The 22,463-nt window shown below is 36.3% G+C and overlaps 1 protein-coding gene across 1 annotated transcript; it reads right to left on the bottom strand.

Moving 5' to 3' along the window:
• Positions 1–15,925: 15,925 nt before the first annotated feature.
• Positions 15,926–16,849, bottom strand: LOC138908084 (uncharacterized). The gene has a single exon (XM_070198724.1). The coding sequence runs from the start codon at positions 16,847–16,849 to the stop codon at positions 15,926–15,928; it is 924 nt and encodes a 307-aa protein (XP_070054825.1).
• Between the last annotated feature and the right edge of the window lie 5,614 nt (positions 16,850–22,463).

Raw genomic sequence — 22,463 nt, forward strand, 5'->3', positions numbered from 1 at the left:
CTTGTATCTGCTTGCGATCTAAAGGTTGTTTGGTTTCAATTCTACCCTAAAGATTGATGGAGCGCTTTGATTCCATTGCAAGTCAATTCTTATGCCCCTATGTGCGTATGCTGGCTGTAGTGATATATAATTTGTATATTACTACTATCCCAGTTTGATTGTTGACTTCTAGTAGAAACTACTACTGATAAATTAAAGCAGTTGGCAATATGAACAGTTCAGTATTCTTGAGAAATAGGGCAAGTATATGTGACTTTCGTGTTGCGGAGAAGTACTATAATAGAGAATAAAGTTGTGAATGAATAAAACTGCGTATGAGAACTATTTTGATGTGTCAAATAAGTTCATTCAAAATTGATCGATGCACTAGTATTATTACGTCTGTCTCCATTTATTATTGATATTCTTCTACGTGAAAGTAACGGGATCTTTCACCCATAGTTTTCCAAAGAAAACAAGAGAGGCGAATTGGATTTTAACCCATTCTTTAATTTCCCAAATAATCTCATTTGTGACCATCAAATATTGAGTTGAACTTATATATTTAGTTTCATCGACTGGCTTCTTTTCTTCAATGGCAAGATCTAGCCCTTGTTGAAAAAGAACATCTAGAACCTCGCCTTGCCACATCCCAAAATGTCCTGACCCGTCAAAAATTTCTACCGCAAATTTCGCATTTGACACAATTCTTGTCATAAGCGAAGATGCCAACGATGACGTATTATTGACACTTGATGTAGATTCTTCTTGTTTACTGTCTCCCATTTTGACACAAATATTATTTAGTAGCTGACGACACAAATCAAGATTATTTCCTTTCTGGTGTGGAAGATCAGACTAAGCTGCAACCACAGAGCATACTCAGACAGAACCTTGACTCAGTTACCAAGATAGATCTTTTCTGATGTGGAAGATCAGACTATGCTGCAACCACAGAGCATACTTAGACAGTACCTTGGCTCTGATACCAATTGTTGCGGAAGCCAAATGTATATAGTGTGAATGTGGTTGCAGCTTAGTCTGATCATTCCATCATGGCTCCTTAATCTTATTGAACCAATGCCATATGAGGTAAGAGGGCTGTTATCCGCTGTGTGGATGACTCCATATTCTCCTTCTTGAAAATTCACAAACCAGTCCTTGTTGGGACACATATGATAGCTACAAGCCGAGTCCATCAACCATATGTCTGATGATGTTGATAACTCTGTTGTAACTAATGAGAAGTCTGAATCATCACAATCAGCTACATTTGAATCCATAATGGCCTTTCCATTGTTATGTCTGGCCTTATTCTTCAACTTCGGACAGTCTTTCTTCCAGTGCCCCTTTTCTCGACAAAAGGCACATTCATCTTTGCTGGGTCTAGATCTCGACTTGGATCTTCCCTTCTTAGTCCTCGTTTGATTTTGAGGACGACCCCTCACAATTAGTGCTTCTCCTTCTCCGCCCTTCTGTTTTTCTCCCTTTCTTTGTTCATAGCTGTACAAAGCCGAACAAACTTCTCTGAGAGAAATTTCGTCATTTCCATGGAGTAGAGTAGTTTCAAGGTGCTCGTACTCATTAGGAAGTGACCCCAACAACATCAAGGCCAAGTCACCATCATCAAAAGTTGCATCCATATTTTGCAAATCTGTGACCAACTTATTGAAACTGGTGATATGTTCATTCATTGTGGTACCAGGAACATAGGTGAAGCGAAACAGTCTCTTCTTCATGTATAATTTATTTTGACTGTTTTTCTTCAAAAATTTATCCTCCAGTGCTTTCCATAATTTACTTGCAGAAGTTTCCTTTGTGTATGGATATTTCTGCTCTCTAGCAAGGTAGGATCGAATGGTACCGCAAGCAACACGATTGATAATTTTTCAATCTTCTTCTCCAATAACATCTGGCTTCTTTTCTTCAATGGCAAGATCTAGCCCTTGTTGAAAAAGAACATCTAGAACCTCGCCTTGCCACATCCCAAAATGTCCTGACCCGTCAAAAATTTCTACCGCAAATTTCTCATTTGACACAATTCTTGTCATAAGCGAAGATGCCAACGATGACGTATTATTGACACTTGATGTAGATTCTTCTTGTTTATCGTTTCCCATTTTGACACAAATATTATTTAGTAGCTGACGACACAAATCAAGATTGTTTCCTTTCTGGTGTGGAAGATCAGATTAAGCTGCAACCACAGAGCATACTCAGACAGAACATTGACTCAGTTACCAAGAAAGATCTTTTCTGATGTGGAAGATCAGACTATGTATATAGTGTGAATGAGTCACAACTACTATATCAAAAATTATGACAACCACTAAATAATAAACAAGACAATAAGACAACAATAAAAGAACACCAGAATTTACGAGGTTCGGCCAATTTTGCCTACTTCCTCGGACACAATCAATATTTTATTCCACTCCAAAATTACAAGTGAAATAATACTAAAGAGAGAAGATACAAATGCCTTAAGAAGATAAAAGGCAAATGAGAGGTGTATTTAAATCCTAAACATTAGGCCTCCTTTTATAGGGTGAAATTCTCATTCAAAATTGTCATCCACCGATGTGGTACTTTTGCCAATTTCAACAAATCTCCACCTTGGCAAAATTCCACATCTTCAATTTTCTCTCAATAACAAATTTTGGTTGTGTCTTCATCTTCAATCTTTAGTGTTCAACAATGTTGATCAAATCCAAACAATGTTGAAACTTGACCGCAGTCACCACTTTTGTCAGCATATCAGCAGGGTTCTCCGTAGTATGAATTTTCTTCACCGTGACTCCACCTTCTTCTATGATTTCTCGTACGAAATGATACCGAACATCAATGTGCTTCGTCCTTGCATGATAAACTTGGTTCTTCGCTAATTGAATAGCACTTTGACTATCACAAAAAATTGTAATATTTTTTTGTTCAATACCAAGCTCCTTTAGCAACCCCTGAAGCCAAATTGCCTCCTTCACAGCCTCCGTAATAGCCATGTACTCTGCCTCTGTTGTAGACAAAGCAACTGTTGACTGCAAAGTAGACTTCCAACTAACTGGTGCCTTTGCAAAAGTAAACACATAACCAGTAGTTGACCTTCGTTTGTCCAGATCACCCGCAAAATCTGAGTCACAATATCCAACTACAGACCGATTGCCTTCCTGCTCAAAAACTAACCTAACATCTACAGTACTATGAATATACCGTAGAATCCATTTCACAACTTGTCAATGCTCCTTTCCTGGATTATGCATATATCTGCTAATAACTCCAACGACTTGTGAAATATCAGATCTCGTACAAACCATTGCATACATCAAGCTACCAACAGTATTTGCGTATGGTACCCTTGACATATTCTCCTGTTCAGTTTCATCCTTTGGCGACATAGTAGTACTTAACTTAAAATGGGGAGCAAGTGGCGTACTAATTGGCTTAGTCTTCTTATCTATGCCAAAACGCTGTAGTACTCTCTTCAAATATTCTTTCTGAGATAAACAGAGTTTCTTTGAACGTCTATCTCTTATTATCTACATGCCAAGAATTTTCTTTGTCTCACCCAGATCCTTTATCTCGAACTCCTCCTTCAGTTGAATCTTCAACTTATCAATTTCTTCTGAATTCTTGGAAGTTATCAACATATCATCAACATATAGGAGAAGATATACAAAGGAACCATCATTAAGTTTGCGCAAATACACACAATGATCGTATTTGCTTCTCTTGTACCCTTGCCACAACATAAACTTGTCAAATCGCTTGTACCATTATCTAGAAGATTGTTTCAATCCGTACAATAATTTTTCAAGTTTGCATACCATATTTTCTTTTCCAGCAACTTTGAATCCTTCTGGATGAGTCATGTATATTTCCTCCTCCAAGTTTCCATGTAAAAACGCAGTTTTTACATCCATCTGAACTAGTTCCAAATCTAACTGTGCTACCAAAGTTAATATAATTCTAATGGAGGAATATTTTACAACTGGAGAAAATACTTCATTGTAATCAATTCCCTCCTTTTGAGCATATCCTTTGGTCACAAATCTTGCTTTGTATCGAACATCTTCTTGGTTAGGAAATCCTTCTTTCTTTGCAAATATCCATTTGCACCCAATTGCTTTCTTTCCCTTCGGGAGATTGGCCAATTTTCATGTATGATTCTGATGAAGGGACTGCATTTCTTCATTCATGAAAATCCTCCACTTATCTTCTTCTGAACTTTGGATTGCGTCTTTATAAGTGGTAGGAACACCATCTGCTACAATTGAGGTTGCACAAGCAACCTTCTCAATGAGACGAACAGGTTTCGTTATTATCCTTTTTGGCCTGTTGGTTGCTATTGATTCAAGTTGTTGTCGAGGTTCCTGAGTTGGAATCTCCCTCTCTACTGGCTCTTCTTCCAGAGGGTAATCTTCATTTGTTTCCTCCTCTGCTTCTTGCGTAGGAAAAATAAATTTTTCCTCAAACTCCACCTGCTTTGATGCACCACCAGTTTGTTTGGCATCTTCAATTGTCACCTTATCTGTTATGGCAGATTCATCAAAGGTAACATCTCTGCTGAATATAATATTCCTTGTCTCTCGACACCATAAGCGGTATCCTTTGACTCCAGAAGTAATCCCCATAAATATAGCCTTTTTTGCTCTCGGATCCAATTTTGACTCTTTCACATGATAGTATGCAATTGAGCCAAACACGTGCAAAGAGTCATAATCTACAACAGGTTTTCCATAACATTTTTCAAATGGTGTCTTGCCATCAATGGCAGTAGATGGTAGACGATTAATGAGGTGGCATGCATATGTAATTGCCTCAGCCCAAAATTCTTTGCCCAAGCCAGTATTGGACAACATACACCGTACCTTCTCCAGTAAAGTCCGGTTCATACGTTCTGCCACTCCATTCTGTTGTGGTGTATGTCTGACAGTGAAGTATCGGACGATGCCATCATTTTCACAGACCTTATTGAAATGATCATTTTTGTATTCACCTCCATTATCTGTACGAATACACTTGATCCTCCTGCCTGTTTGATTCTCCACCATCGTCTTCCATTTGAGAAAAATTTCCAACACTTCACTTTTCCTCTTCATTGTATACACCCACACTCTTCGGAAAAAATCATCAACAAAGGTTATAAAATAGTACTTCCCACCCAATGAAGGTGTTTTGGAAGAACCCCAAATATCAGAGTGTACATAATCCAAAATGCCTTTAGTATTATGGATCGCTGTACCAAATTTAACCCTTGTCTGTTTTTCTTTGACACAATGCTTGCAAAACTCCAAGTTGCAAGTCTTTACGCCTTTTAACAATCCTTGATTAGATAGAGCTTTCAAGGATTTCCCTCCAGCATGTCCCAAGCGCATGTGCCATAGCCTGGTTGCTTCTGCCTCTTTGTCATCACTGGATGTCACTGTCGCTATCCCAATAACTGTACTACCATGATAGCGGTACATATTATTGTTCTTCCGATTGGCCTTCATTACCACTAGTGCACCGGAGCATATTCTCATCACTCCATTTTCTGCAATGATTTTGAACCTTTTTGATTCTAGGGCTCCCACAGAGATGAGATTCTTTTTCAAACCCGATACATATCGAACATCTGTTAATGTTCTGATCATTCCATCATGACTCCTTAATCTTATTGAACCAATACCATCAAAATTGATATATGGAAGTCAAAAGAGTTGAAAGGAGGATATTCAACATGACATGTGAAATCTGTATTACTAAAGTCAATTTAACCTTAACTTCGAATTTCGTACGACGTATTACGAAATGACTCAAAAATAAAAAATTGACTCAAAATGGTTCTTACCCTGGTCACCTAACAACTCCAAGTCTCTGCTCTAACAATTCTCATTCGCAGCAGTAATTTTAAAGCTTTTCCTAACCGACGGAAAGGATTACAAGTGAGTTTCACGTGTGATATTATTTTGTTGATGCATATATATATATATATATACATACATATAAGGAAAAGTAGGTTTTATGCATGTAAACAAATAGTAGGCAGGGGCGGCCCTATGCTAAAGTAGACGGTCCTACGTTAAAACAAGTAAAACAACTATTTTAGGTCTCACATTTGTGGGAGTCACTTTTTATTACATATATTATATTATATACTCTCTATTTTTAATTTAGATGAGCTTGTTTGATTCGTCACGGGATTTAAAAAAAAAAAAAGACTTTTAAAACTTGTCGTCTTAAAAGCGTAAGGGGTAAAAGAATTTACAACTGGTATGATTTCTGCCAAGAAAATTGCATCTGAAATGAAAATCAAACCCGAACTTTGTAAGTAACGGGTGATATATAGAAAAAAATAATTTGACGAGAATATTGATATTTAAATCTCTTGAATAGTCCTTTAGAGTTAATTACTATTTATACATACTAGACAAGACTATTTTTTAACTTCAAAATAGATTTGAATAATTCGAAGCATATGAAAATATTTTTTGTTTTCTATTTAGCGTAAAATACTGAGATTACTAGATAATGAAAATTTGAAAAAATACTGTCTTAATTTTGAGTGATCCTTAAAGCATAATAATCAATCCGATTTATTTTCTGAATTAAAAGTGTTAAGGAAAATAGTATAATTAGAATATAACAATTTAATTGATATACTCAATCAAATAAAAAGATTTGATTCTTTTCCAAATGCCTATATTGCTTATAGAATAATGTTAATAACTCATGTTACCGTTACTTTAGCAGAAAGAAGTTTTTTCTAAATTAAAATTGATAAAATCTTAACTAAGCTCAATAATGTCTGAAGAGAGGTTAAATAAATTAACTATATTGTCAATTGAGAAAGAATTATTAGAAAAAAATTGATTATAAAAAAATTATTAATAACTTTGCATCTAAAAAAATGGATTTCAAATTAAAAAAATAATAATTAAAGAAAAAAATTAAGGCTCCTCAAAAAATTTGGCTTTAGGCCACAAAATTCGTCGGGCCACCCTGATAGTAGGAGATATGGTACGATTCTATGTAGTGTCGGCCCATAGATACCCCTTTGTTAAGTTGCATTGTTTCCACAAAAATATCCATTAGTGGAGAATTTGGAGATGGCACCATCCACCAACCAAATACAATTATTTAATAGCATGTATGGACAAGCTTCTTTCGTTCTAAAAGTATTTTTTTCTCTTAAAAAAGATATTTTTTTTTCAAAGTTAAAGTGTTTGGCTAAACTTTTGAAAAAAAAAAGAAGAAGTGCTTTTGAAGAAAAGCAGAAGCATTTTTGTAGAAGCAGAAAAAAGTAGCTTCTCTTCAAAAGTATTTTTTTTGAAAAACACTTTTGAGAAAAATACACTTATAGCGTATTTGGCTAAGCTGAAAAAATCAGCTTATTTTGAGAAGTATTTTTATCAAAAGTACTTTTGGTGAGAAGCAGTTTGTGTTTGACTAATTAATTTGAAAAGCACTTCTAAGCAGCAATTAGTGTTTGGCCAAGCTTTTAAAATGTGTTTCCAAGTGTATTTTTCTCAAAAGTGCTTCTAAAAAAAGTGTTACTGGGAAGAAGCTACTTTTTTCTGCTTCTCCAAAACTCAAAAATACTTTTTTTTTCCTCCTAAAAGCTTGGCCAAACACCTCAACTTTGGGAAAAAATACTTTTTAAAAAAAAAAAAGTGCTTTTCAACTTGAAGAAGCTTGGCTAAATAGGCTATTAGAACCAGTTTTTAAAAGCTTGGCCAAACACTAATTGCTACCCCGAATTGCTTTTTAAATTAATTAGCCAAACATAAACTACTTTTCACCAAAAATACTTTTGATGAAACCACTTCGCAAAATAAATTGATTTTTGGAGTTTGGCCAAATATAAACACGGATGAATTATGGATTATTTTTTAATGCATTATGGAATTTTTCTGCTATTCGGACCAATTTAGCAAGTCTATTACGAGAAGCACAAAAAATGTGCCAAAAGCAAAAATATTACTCCCTCATTTTCAATTTATGTGAATATGTTTGAATTTGTGGTGCTAAACAAGTCAAAAAGGGATTCAGAGTATTTGTGTGATTATAAAAGTTTCTGGGTAGAATTAAAAGTTAAAGCTAAATTATTTCCAAATTTAGAAATTTATCATTCTATTTGAAACGAAAAAAAAAAAAAAAAGTTTCTTACCGAAACGGGAGTACTACTTGGTACTATATATGTTATAAGATGAGAAGGGCGAGAATCGAGGTCACGAGGAATGTGTTTCTTTTTTCTTTTTTTTTGGACGACAACTTCCCGGAGTATGATTTTTTACTGTGCATTTTCGACTGATAAAGAATCAAATTTTACTCTTAAGGGAAGTGCCTTGTCCCAACTCTCACACCACCACCACCTCTCTCCTACTTTACTAATATCAGCCAGACTTTGGCCTCCGCAGCTCCGAGGTGTTAAATATACCTCTGCTCCAAGTTTTCACGAGGGACAGTCATAGGACTTGTCACACCTCCTTTTTCCTAAAAGGATAGAGGAGTTTTTCCAATTAAAGTGACATTAATCGAAATGAGATTATTTATTTATCAGAGTAGCCACTTGGAATAATTTATGGTGTCCCAAGTCACCGGTTTATTTTAAATCTCAAATCGAGGAAAATTTGACTCTGTTTTAAAGTCCGCAAAACCAGAAGACCGGGTAAGGAATTCTGTTAACCCGGGAGAAGGTGTGAGGCACTCCCGAGTTCCGTGGTTTTAGCACGGTCACTCAACTATTAATAATTGGCCTAATTATCTGATTTATTGCATGTTTGAAACCTATTGTGTGTTTTTATCTTTTAACCGCTTTTAATATTTATGAAATTTTATTTGAATAAGTCGCGATGTCGCGCGCTTATTATTTTTGTACACATTGTGAATCGCGTCACGTGAAACGCACCCGTAATTTACAACATGTATTATTATTATTATTATTATTACTATTACTATTATTATTATAAGTTATGGTCGAGTCACGTGAAACGCACACTTGAATTGAGGGTTATGTATCATGCCTATGCCACGGGAACCGTACCCATAGTCACAATGATTTATTAATAAACGTGTCTAAAACAAACTAAGAATGTTCATAAGATGTTTATTTCCTAAAATTTGAGATGAGTGTGAGGCCATGAATTATGGATATGGAATTATTTATGGAAGAGGCGTGACTTAGCTATTATTAACAGGTCACTAATTATAATGTGGCATTCTATCTTTTGTAATTAAAAAAAAAACTAAAGTTACAAATTAAAGTAATGGAATGGCACAATTTCCTTTGTATTACCAAGAAGTTGTTTTAGGAGAGGGTTCGAAATTATGTTAAGTTAATTAACGTACTGATTATAAGAACCGCAGTCGATTATCAAGATACTATCACCTCCTGCTGCTTCATCAAGACAACAAAATAATCTAAGGCATTCCACAATGCATCAGAGCAACACAAATAGGCTTGAAATGTATGAGAATATCAAATAACTTAGCTAAATACATGATGAAACATGAAATTAGGCTAACTTTGTACCTAAATACATAAGCATCTAGAATTATTGAAAAAATGATCAACCCTCACTATACAGTGATGTTCTAAGTCCCTAAATAACATATTGATATAGTGCTTTGGCATTAACAAATATTAATCAAACAGAAGCTAAATTCAAATCAGGCAGAAGCTAAGCATCATAAACTCATATAACTAAAACTAAATCACTTAGACATTCAACTTGTTAAAACAGGGGAGAGATGGCTAGAAATGGACCTGAAACTCAAGAAATTGTTCAATGATTTGATAACGTAAATTTATACACAGAGAATTATTCTTCCAGCAACAGTGAAACCTCATCAACGAAACCCGAACTAGAGACCTCGCCGTGAATCTCAATGAGCTCAATTAAGAACTTCGCTGCTAACGGAACTTCAAACCGAAATCGACAGCTCGAAAGGACTCAACTCGAACTCATTGGTGATCTACGTTTTTGTGCTATATTTTCGGTGTTTGGAGGTGTAGTTAACATTGGGATTTAGGGCTATTTTTGGACAGTAAATGCTGCATTTTTCACTGCCCCTTTTTGGAACTAGAACGTCTACATGAAGAAGAAGAAGAAGACGGGCAGCAGGTGAAGAGTCTGGTTTTTGAGAGTGTAGCGACGCCTTTCTTTCTCCTAAAGCAGCTAGGTTCTTAGAGGAAGAAATGCGCAGCTTTTTTAGGGGTGATAGTGCTCTGTTTTGTGTAGGTGAGGCTGGCTTCCGAGTGTAGGGATTTAGGTTTTATTTTTATTATAAAAGGGTTGTGGGTTAGGGAATGGGTAAATGGGCTGAAGGGAGGAGTGGGCTGCCAGAAGTTGGGCTCAAGTTTGGGCCAAATTTGCCTTTAAAGTGGCCCTTTAATTCTACAAAGCTAAAATATTAATTTCTTTTCCTAAAATATCATATCATAAAAATATAAAATCAATCCTAATTAATTAAAATATCTATATTATGACATGAAACTATTTTTTGGTATTTTCAAGGATTATACTAAAATAAAAATAGGTTAAAAGTGATATCTTTCTAAAAATACCTAATACTGTATTAAATAGAAAAAAAATAAAACTATTTTTGTATTTTCAAACTTATGTTTTAAAATTAAAACTAAAAGTTTATTGAAATCCTATTAAAAATAAAAATAAACAAATATTTTTTGAAATATTCCTTTTAAAAGTTACGCGGGTCAAAAATTACGTGCTTACAGCTGCCCCTCTTTACTTGGAAATATGAAGAGTTTTCGGAGCAAAGAACAATAAGTAACGTAATTGATTTATGACCCGGCGCTTATTCAAAACGAAACAAAGACGGACAAAAGATTGTGACCGAGCCCTGGTATCTGAGCTGCCTACATATCCTTGGCTTTAAAGGAATCAGGTCACGTGTAGTTCAGAGGTGAATGAAGTGCTGGAGTGTGTGGAGAGGATGACAGAGTCGAGTGAGGTGCCGTTCCGTCGAGATTCCGGTCCGCGATCCTGTTATTACATCAAAATCAAAAACGAAAAAGACTAAGCAAGCCTGTTAGCTATGAGTTACAAGATTCCTATCTATGAGTCTTTTGAAGCTTGATCTTGAGTTTTGGCTGGTTCTTCATGCAGACTCTGATCTGAACCTCGATGCTTGCTAGCTGCAGGTGGTAGTTCATTCTTCTTCGGCTTTTTGGATCAAGATGGGACATGCAAAGCTTGCGACTTCAATCATGTCTTGAGCAGCCCATATCTTTTCATTTGCTTCTGCATTTTGGATTCACTTCTTTTTTTCTTTTTTTCTTCTTTTTTTTTTCTTTTATTCTGGATTGAGACTTCTTCTTTTGGTCATCCCGTACTGTCAGCTCGCATTCTTGAGACGAGCTTCTGCTACTTCTAACTTGAATTGAATTCTTAAATGACTTCCCTCGTTCTTCAGGTGGGCGCCTGCATTTGACTTGAAATGTGAAATGAATTCCCTCGTTTTCCAGGTGGGCGCCTGTTAACTTAAAAACTTGAAATAAATTCCCTCGTTCTCCAGGTGGGCGCCTGATGTTGACTTAAAACTTGAAATGAATTCCCTCGTTTTCCAGGTGGGCGCCTGCTGACTTAAAACTGAAATGAATTTCCTCGTTTTCCAGGTGGGCGCCAGATGATTTAAAACTAAAATGAATTCCCTCGTTTTCCAGGTGGGCGCCTGATGCTAACTTAAAACTTGAAATAAATTCCCTCGTTCTCCAGTTGGGCGCCTGATAATGACTTGAAAATTAAAACAAATTTCCTCATTCTCCAGGTGGGTGCCTGATGATTTTAAAACTTGAAATTAATTCCCTCGTTCTCCAGGTGGGCACCTGCAACTACAACAAAAGAAACTTTTTCTGCCCCAGTTTACACTAGGAAGATTTGTGAGTTATTAGCAGAATTATAAATTACCTATGCTATTGATGAAGGATGCAATGATGAGAGCAAAATTAAAGACTCGACTAGGATGTGCATCTCCTAAAGAAATAAAAATCTGAAAAACTTAAACTAGGAAGTGCGTCTCCTAAATTTGAGATTGAGTTTGCGGAAAACTATAAACTAAGCTTGACTAAACTAAAAACTGACCCTATTTTCCAGGAGGGACCCCTGATTTCAAGAAAACTAAAGATTGATAACTTAAGAAAACTGAAAATTGGCCCTTTCTTTTTTTAAATATAAAAATAAAAATCCAGACTTCCCTTTTTTTTTTTAACTTATTATCCTAGGAGAAAATTCATCAGACTAGGTTTTAATCTTAGGAGAAAGATTCATCAGAGTAAGATTTTGATCCTAGGAAAACATTCATCAGACTAGGTCTCTCTTTTTTTTCTCTTTTGTTTTTGGTATCTTAGGAGAAAGATTCATCAGACTAAGATTTTTATCCTAGGAAAAAGTTCATCAGACTAGGTTTTCAATCTTAGGAGAAAGATTCATCAGACTAAGATTCCTATCCTAGGAGAATGATTCATCAGACTAGGTTTTCTATCTTAGGAGAATGATTCCTCAGACTAAGACTTCGATCCTAGGAGAAAGTTCATCAGACTAGGTCTTTTTGTTTTCTTAGGAGAAAGATTCATCAGACTAAATTTTCGATCCTAGGAGAAAGTTCATCAGACTAGGTCTTCAATCTTAGGAAAAAGATTCATCAGGCTAAAATTTCGATCCTAGGAGAAAATTCATCAGACTAGGTCTCTTTTTTATTATCTTAGGAGAAAGATTCATCAGACTAAGACGTTTATCCTAGGAGAAACTTCATCAGACTAGGTTTTCTATCTTAGGAGAAAGATTCATCAGACTAGGATTTTGATCCTATGAGAAAATTCATCAGACTAGGTCTCTTTTCTTTTCTTTTTCTTTTTTTAATCTTAGGAGAAAGATTCATCAGACTAAGATTTTCTATCTTAGGAGAAAGATTCATCAGACTAAGATTTCGATCCTAGGAGAAAACTCATCAGACTAGGTCTCTTTTTTATTATCTTAGGAGAAAGATTCATCAGACTAAGACGTTTATCCTAGGAGAAATTTCATCAGACTAGGTTTTCTCTCTTAGGTGAAAGATTCATCAGACTAAGATTTTTATTGGGAGAAAATCCATCAGACTAGGACTTTTTATCCTAGGGGGAAAAATGAGAAGAGAAATGGCAACATTTTATGCACACTAGCAAGATAGATAAAGGCAAAGATTTGAGAAACTTCCCTTTGTTGGCTCTTCTCTTCTTCTTTTTGTTCTTTCTTTTTCTTTTTTTTTTCTTTTCTTTTTTAACCAACTTCCTTGCATTGCTTTGTTCCTATTTCAAATAAAGAAAATTTTGTCAGTTTTAAAAGTGGTGGTCGGTTTGTGACCTTGAGTCTTAGGCAGCTTGGCTTTCGCTCAATCAGCTTGAGTCAGTTTCAAGAGACTTTTTGCTCTGCATCTATCCTGATCGTTTCACACCCAGTACCATTTGTATTTGTGGCTCAATCAGCCTTATCCCAACTGGAGATCTTTGCTTAGGTGACATTTTCTGATATCTTGAATGGCTTCTTACTTTTTGAGCAATTTGTTTGTCAAAGAGCATCGAAAGTCCCTGATTAACCTTGAGGTTATCTTTGCTTGCTTTAGCCAAGTAGGCTGAAAAGAGTCTTTTGGGGAGAGCCTTTGCATGAATCCCCAAGGCATGTTGACTGTAACACCTGAGTGTGCTGGCCAAATTTACTTTGCAACTGAAAAACTGGTAGCAGATTTTGAAATATTTTCTTGCTTGTTTTGACAAGGATTGACTCAAAGCAAAGGACATCATGATGCGAAGAAACAATATTAACAAGAAATGCCCCTGTCGGAAGGACAGAAGGAAGAGTTTTTTTGTTTTTTTTTTGCGGTAACTAACCTTAATGATCATGACATGCATTTTGGACTTAACGGTCTGATCTATCAAAATGACCAAATCTTCCCTTTTACCATTCTTATGACTTTGAAGTAGGGCTTGTTCATGCCAATCCTATGCATCAGCTTCACGACTCACTATCGACTAGTGGTGCCCCGAGAGATTTTCACCAACAAGCCTCTCTCATTTATTTATCTCTTCTTACTGTCGCCTTACAGTGCCGGTGAGGGTTTTCACTAGTAAGACTCTCTCATTTTCTTTTTCTTTTTCTTTTCTTTTGTTTCCCTTTTTTTTGTTTTTTTTTTGTGAGCAACTTGACAGTGTTCTATATCGCGTGATAATTGCTGCTCTTTGCATGCGTTTCTTGGAATTCTTGAAGGCATATCGAAAGGTCTTTATTTGGAAGGTTTTTGGATAGGGTTGGAAAGAAGGTTGACATGAAGGCTCAAAGTAGACTCAATATGATGGGTTGTATACTTTACAACTCTTGGAATCGACTCTTTCAAAAGTGAAATAAAATCTTTGCCCCAGTTTCAGATATTGGGGATTTTTGGATTTTTTTTGAATTATTATTTGATTGGACCGAACCGTGTAAGGCTGCCTACGTTTTCCTTTTTTAAAGGAATCAGGTCTAACGTAGTTCAAACATCTAACCTAACTTTTTTTTTTGTCTCTATCTTTTTTTTCCACTTCTTTTTTTTTCTTTCTTTTTTTTTTTTTCAAAACAAGTTGCCCCAACTTTTATTTTTTGGGGGTATGAGCTTTTGACTGTTCTTTTCTTCTTCTTTTTTTTACTTGTACTTTTTAAGAGTTGCCCCAGTTTGTACTCTTTGGGCATGAACTTTTATTTTTATTTTTTTATTTTTTTTGGACTTTTAACTCTAAACTAGATTCCAAAAGAGGGTGGTCGAAGAAAATAACACAGGCTCAAAGGGGTAACAAAGGGTATAAAGTGTTTAGGTAGCACAAAAAGGGCCTCCCAGCCTCGAGAACGCCAAACATATTATATTTTGAGGTCACAACATTGATGACCATGTTTGTCTTCTTGGTTTGTCGTGGTCGAAAGACACTTTCCATCCCTTAATGTCAAACTTTCCAATAAACTTCAATTGATTCTTTCCCAAACCCGATCTTCACCATGATTTGAAGGTAAAACTTACTCGAGCTTAATTCCAAAGTGTTTCGACTCTTTGTTCAACCTCAAAAATATTTATTATTTTTTTTCGGTTATCCAATTCAAGATTAAATCAATTTTTTAAGATCTGGCCAAAAGTTTCGCATGTATGTCATGCCACTAGAACTAGCGGCGAAAGAACTAAGCATAGAATGAAACAAAGACAAACTGAATTTCATTGAATAATGGATAGAAGGATTTGACAATAAGACAAACAAACTGAAATCCGAGTTATGACCCTAAAATAACCCGGCTAATGAAAATAACAACAAAACGAACAGACAAGACTCACACAAAAGAAATAGAGGGATAGAAGGGTTTGACTCAATAAAACAAATAAAATCTGGATCACACTCTAGAATAACCCAGATAATAAAAAAAACATCAAAACAAACTACCAAGATTCCTTCCTAGTGAGGAGGGAATGACTTTTCAATTGCTAAGCTTGACATTTAGCCACAAATTTGCTCATCAGAATCACCATGGCCTTCTCCAATTTCAGTCGGCAAGTTCCCGAGAGGATTCTCATACTCCATGTCACCACACATCATCCCCACAAAGTGTGCATCATCATGTGCATATAAAGGATTCTGCGTGATATTCTGGGTGTCATTATCTTGGATCACTATCAGTTTTTCCTGGATCATCCTTTCTATTTCTCTTTTCAAATCCCGACAACTTTCAACATTGTGCCCCTGGGCATTGGAATGGTATTCACACCTTTTAGAAAGGTCAAAGTTTCTTGCACGTGGGTCCACATGATTTGGAGGAATAGGTGCAATCATGTCATAATGCTTTAATTTCTCAAACACACTTGCATAGGACTCTCCTATTGGTGTAAAATTATCTTTCAACCTTTGTTCCCCTCTATACCCCTGGCTCCGTTATGGGTTATAGGGCATTTAAAAATTTTACGGAGACTGGTGGAGATTTTGCGGTGCTGGTGCTCGCTTTCTGGGGTGTCTTGGTGGCTGGACAACATACTGAAATGGAGCAATAGAGTATTGTGAGTTCTGAGGTGGATAGTAGTGCTCAGGGGAATCATCGGAAACCTGATGAGGCTGCTCATACCTTCGAGATATTCTCCTAGGACCTCTTCTCGACCTTATTGTCATCGTGGTTTCTTCATCCTTCTCATTCGTGTCACTAAAATTATCAGATTCAATCTTTACAGCCTGCGTTGCAGCTTTGAGAACTTCTTGACTTATAATTTTGCCTGTCTTAAGGCCATTCTCAACCATTTTCCCAATTTTGATTGCTTCTAAGAAGGATTTGCCAACTGCGGACATCATGTTTAGAAAATAATCTGGCTCTTGAGCCTGAAGGAAGACAGTGATTAGCTCGTGGTCATCCATGGGTGGCTTAACTCTAGCTGCTTGCTCTCTCCATTTAATGGCATATTCCTTGAAGCTTTCAGTCGATTTCTTCTTTAAGTTAGAAAGGGAATTGCGGTCCGGGGCGATGTCGATATTATACTGGAATTGTCTGACGAAGGCCCGGGCCATGTCATCCCAGACATGCCAGTGAGAGGTGTCTTGATCAATAAACCATTCAGAGGCCACCCCTGTCAAGCTTTCCCCAAAATAAGCCATTAGCAATTCTTCATTTCTTCCCGCACCTCTTAGCTGATTGCAATACCTTTTCAAGTGAGCTATGGGGTCGCCGTGTCCATCATACTTTTCAAATTTGGGGATCTTGAAACCAAGTGGCAAACGAACATCGGGGAACATACATAGATCCTTGAATGCAACACTCTTCTTACCTGCCAACCCTTGCATATTTTTCAACTGCTGTTCTAAGCTTTTCATTCTTTGGGTCATTTCTTCCTGTGCCATCTTACGGGCAGGATTCTCAATCTTTGCAGGAAGATCGAATAGGTACGAGTGGTACTCAGGAGAATGGTATTGTTCTTATTGGGTAGCAAATTGTGACTCATGAGTTTTCTTTTGCACCACCGTTGGTTGTGGGATGGTGAAGACGGGTATAACTGTAGTGGTTGTCTGATTGGTTGTCAATGGCACACTTTGGGAGCGCGCAACAGAAGTTTCAGTTGTAGTCAATGGCACACTTTGGGAGCGCGCAACAGAAGTTTCAGTTGTAGTCATACAGTTGGGATAAAGACTGAACCCAGGTGGATAAGATTGATCGGGCAATGAGACCGGAATGGTAGTAGTCGAAATGGATGTGAACTCTGGGAAACCATGAGTAAAAAAAGGCGGTCCTTGGCCATTGGCCCATGCTTGACACATTTCAGTCATTTGCTGCTTCAGTACTCTATTTTCCTCAACCACAGTAGACTCTTATAGAACCCTCTGACCCTGAGTCTCTTGAGCACTTGTAACAGCTTCGATGCCAGTTGTCAATGGCATTGTTTCCTTGGATATTGTGTTGCCAACTTACCACAAACCGACCACCTCAAACTTTTTCTATGATTCAAAACAAGAGACATGTTAGAATGGACTCAGTCGGTCCTTATTATCATCATTATTTTTATTTTATTTTTTCATTTATTTATTTTTTGGTCGATCGAATCTGATGTGGGTTGCCATCGTATCATGTGGGAACATGAATCAGATCGTGCGTAGTTCGGGAGGATCAGAAATAAGGTAAATAAACTAACTCTTTTTGGATTTTGATTTTTTCTTTTTAATTTTCGAAAGAAAGACTTATAAAGAAGAAAGAAAATATTTTTGTAATTTAATTATTTTTCTAATTTTTTCCGATAGAAGGACTTCTATATAAGAAGGAAAAATATTTTTTTGGGTTTTGATGTTTTTGTTTTTTTTTTTTTTTGATTTTTTGGGAGAAAGACTTTCTAAAAAAAAAGGTAGAAAATATTTTTTTTGGATTTTAATTTCATTTATTTTCTTTTTCTAATGAAAGATTCCTACAAATAAAATATTTTTTTTTGGTTTAAAATTATTTTTTAATCTTTTATTTGTTTGGGATTTTCTTTAAAAAAAGACTCCTAAAAGAAGGAATTAAAGAAAATATTTTTGAATTTTTAAAAATGGGGTCTCAAAGAAAGACTTTCTAAAGAAGGAAATAAAGGAAAATATTTTTAGATTTTTAAAAATTGGGGGCCGAAACCGATTAGGTTTGCCTACGTATCTCACATCCGGTGAGAATCAGACCCGCGCAGTTCTGCGAGTTTTGACTCGTGGAAAAATAGGACTAATATTTTTCAAAGACTCATCCTTTTATTTTCTCTCTCTTTTTTTTTTTAAAAAATTCGGCAGAGTTTCAGGATATTTTGAACACTGATATTTTCCGGATTTTCTCTATCCTACCTCACTTCTTGATTTTGCTTGATTTCCTTTCCATATTCTAAAAGCCGGTCAACATACAAGTCAAAACCGATAAATGCACAAGTAGCATGTAAAAATGCATCAGAATGGTCTTTTAAATTGGGTACACCTGTCCTAGACAGACCCAACCCCTGGGTTGAGTCTCCAAAGTCAAATGCACGTAATGCAAACAAACGTACCTACTAGGGATCCGGCATGAGGCTATGTTATTCTAGGCTTAAAACCCTGGGTGTATGGTTCTAGACCTGGCTTACCCGAACGGACAACTCGAGCCGGGGGGGCAACGTACTGGTAACCAAAAGGCCATCCGGCTTTGTAACTGATCCGATCCTCGTTCTAAATTAGGGTATGACACTAACAGAAAAGAAGTCACGCCAGCGTAGACTTCCCAGAAGATTTAGAAGACTCAGATAGAGGAAAGGTTTCGTAGCAGTTTATATACAATTCACACAATATCAAAGCGGTAAAAAAAAGCGGCATTTAGCACATTAGGCTCAAATACGTAAAAATCAGACAATCGTGAAAGCCAATCATAACAGCTATTCTAAGCTCGAATTCTGAACCCGGAACTAGAGATTCTGGGTTCTTCTCCCCAGCAGAGTCGTCAGAGCTATCACACCTCCTTTTTCCTGAAAGGATAGGGGAGTTTTTCTAATTAAAGTGACATTAATCGAAATGAGATTATTTATTTATCAGAGTCGTCACTTGAAATAATTTATGGTGTCCCAAGTCACCGGTTTATTTTAAATCCCAAATCGAGAAAAATTTGACTCTGTTTTAAAGTCCGCAAAACCAGAAGACCGGGTAAAGAATTCTATTAACCCGGGAGAATGTGTGAGGCACTCCCGAATTCCGTGGTTTTAGCACGGTCGCTCAACTATTAATAATTGGCCTAATTATCTGATTTATTGCATGTTTAAAACCTATTGTGTGTTTTTATCTTTTAACCGCTTTTAATATTTATGGAATTTTGTTTGAACAAGTCGCGAAGTCGCGCGCTATTGTTTTTGTACACATTGCGAATCGCGTCACGTGAAACGCACCCGCGATTTACAACATGTATTATTATTATTATTATTATTATTATTATTATTATTATTATTATTATTATTATTATTATTATTATTATTATTATTATAAGTTATGGTCGAGTCACGTGAAATGCACACTCGAATTGGGGGTTATGTATCATGCCTATGCCACGGGAACCGTACCCATAGTCACAATGATTTATTAATAAACGCATCTAAAACAAACTAAGAATGTTCATAAGATGTTTATTTCCTAAAATTTAAGATGAGTGTGAGGCCATGAATTATGGATATGGAATTATTTGTGGAAGAGGCATGACTTAGCTATTATTAACAGGTCACTAATTATAATGTGGCATTCTATCTTTTGTAATTAAAAAAAAAACTAAAGTTACAAATTAAAGTAATGGAATGGCACAATTTCCTTTGTATTACCAAGAAGTTGTTTTAGGAGAGGGTTCGAAATTATGTTAAGTTAATTAACGTACTGATTATAAGAACCGCAGTCGATTATCAAGATACTATCACCTCCTGCTGCTTCATCAAGACAACAAAATAATCTAAGGCATTCCACAATGCATCAGAGCAACACAAATAGGCTTGAAATGTATGAGAATATCAAGTAACTTGGCTAAATACATGATGAAACATGAAATTAGGCTTACTTTGCACCTAAATACATAAGCATCTAGAATTATTGAAGAAATGACCAACCTTCACTATACAGTGATGTTCTAAGTCCCTAAATAACATATTGATATAGTGCTTTGGCATTAACAAATATTAATCAAACAGAAGCTAAATTCAAATCAGGCAGAAGCTAAGCATCATAAACTCATATAATTGAAACTAAATCACTTAGACATTCAACTTGTTAAAACAGGGGAGAGATGGCTAGAAATGGACCTGAAACTCAAGAAATTCTTCAATGATTTGATAACGTAAATTTATACACAGAGAATTATTCTTCCAGCAACAGTGAAACCTCATCAACGAAACCCGAACTAGAGACCTCGCCGTGAATCTCAATGAGCTCAATTAAGAACTTCGCTGCTAACGGAACTTCAAACCGAAATCGACAGCTCGAAAGGACTCAACTCGAACTCATTGATGATCTACGTTTTTGTGCTATATTTTTGGTATTTGGAGGTGTAGTTAACACTGGGATTTGGGACTATTTTTGGACAGTAAATGCTGCATTTTTCACTGCCCCTTTTTGGAACTAGAACGTCTACATGAAGAAGAAGAAGAAGACGGGCAGCAGGTGAAGAGTCTTGTTTTTGAGAGTGTAGCGGTGCCTTTCTTTCTCCTAAAGCAGCTAGGTTCTTAGAGGAAGAAATGCACAGCTTTTTTAAGGGTGATAGTGCTCTGTTTTGTGTAGGTTGAGGCTGGCTTCCGAGTGTAGGGATTTAGGTTTTATTTTTATTATAAAACGATTGTGGTTTAGGGAATGGGTAATTGGGCTGAAGGGAGGAGTGGGTTGCCAGAAGTTGGGCTCAAGTTTGGGCCAAATTTGCCTTTAAAGTGGCCCTTTAATTCTACAAAGCTAAAATATTAATTTCTTTTCCTAAAATATCATATCATAAAAATATAAAATCAATCCTAATTAATTAAAATATCTATATTATGACATGAAACTATTTTTTGGTATTTTCAAGGATTATACTAAAATAAAAATAGGTTAAAAGTGATATCTTTCTAAAAATACCTAATACTGTATTAAATAGAAAAACAATGAAACTATTTTTGTATTTTCAAACTTATGTTTTAAAATTAAAACTAAAAGTTTATTGAAATCCTATTAAAAATAAAAATAAACAAATATTTTTTGAAATATTCCTTTTAAAAGTTACGCGGGTCAAAAATTACGTGCTTACAGCTGCCCCTCTTTGCTTGAAAACATGAAGAGTTTTCGGAGCAAAGAACAATAAGTAACGTAATTGATTTATGACCCGACGCTTATTCAAAACGAAACAAAGACGGACAAAAGATTGTGACCGAGCCCTGGTATCTGAGCTGCCTACATATCCTTGGCTTTAAAGGAATCAGGTCACGTGTAGTTCAGAGGTGAATGAAGTGCTGGAGTATGTGGAGAGGATGACAGAGTCGAGTGAGGTGCCGTTCCGTCGAGGTTCCGGTCCGCAATCCTGTTATTACATCAAAATCAAAAACGAAAAAGACTAAGCAAGCCTGTTAGCTATGAGTTACAAGATTCCTATCTATGAGTCTTTTGAAGCTTGATCTTGAGTTTTGGCTGGTTCTTCATGCAGACTCTGATCTGAACCTCGATGCTTGCTAGCTGCAGGTGGTAGTTCATTCTTCTTCGGCTTTTCGGATCAAGATGGGACATGCAAAGCTTGCGACTTCAATCATGTCTTGAGCAGCCCATATCTTTTCATTTGCTTCTGCATTTTGGATTCGCTTCTTTTTTTCTTTTTTTCTTCTTTTTTTTTTCTTTTATTCTGGATTGAGACTTCTTCTTTTGGTCATCCCGTACTGTCAGCTCGCATTCTTGAGACGAGCTTCTGCTACTTCTAACTTGAATTGAATTCTTAAATGACTTCCCTCGTTCTTCAGGTGGGCGCCTGCATTTGACTTGAAATGTGAAATGAATTCCCTCGTTTTCCAGGTGGGCACCTGTTAACTTAAAAACTTGAAATAAATTCCCTCGTTCTCCAGGTGGGCGCCTGATGTTGACTTAAAACTTGAAATGAATTCCCTCGTTTTCCAGGTGGGCGCCTGCTGACTTAAAACTGAAATGAATTTCCTCGTTTTCCAGGTGGGCGTCTGATGACTTAAAACTGAAATGAATTCCCTCGTTTTCCAGGTGGGCGCCTGATGCTAACTTAAAACTTGAAATAAATTCCCTCGTTCTCCAGTTGGGCGTCTGATAATGACTTGAAAATTAAAACAAATTCCCTCATTCTCCAGGTGGGTGCCTGATGACTTTAAAACTTGAAATTAATTCCCTCGTTCTCCAGGTGGGCGCCTGTAACTACAACAAAAATAGAAACAACAAAAGAAACTTTTTCTGCCCCAGTTTACACTAGGAAGATTTGTGAGTTATTAGCAGAACTATAAATTACCTATGCTATTGATGAAGGATGCAA

This window comes from Nicotiana tomentosiformis, chromosome 3 (genome assembly GCF_000390325.3).
Source record: "Nicotiana tomentosiformis chromosome 3, ASM39032v3, whole genome shotgun sequence".
NCBI lineage: Eukaryota > Viridiplantae > Streptophyta > Magnoliopsida > Solanales > Solanaceae > Nicotiana > Nicotiana tomentosiformis.

Bases quoted from the DNA above. Each gene is read 5' to 3' on its own strand.
- LOC138908084 (XM_070198724.1), bottom strand. From the start codon at position 16,849: ATGGCACAGGAAGAAATGACCCAAAGAATGAAAAGCTTAGAACAGCAG.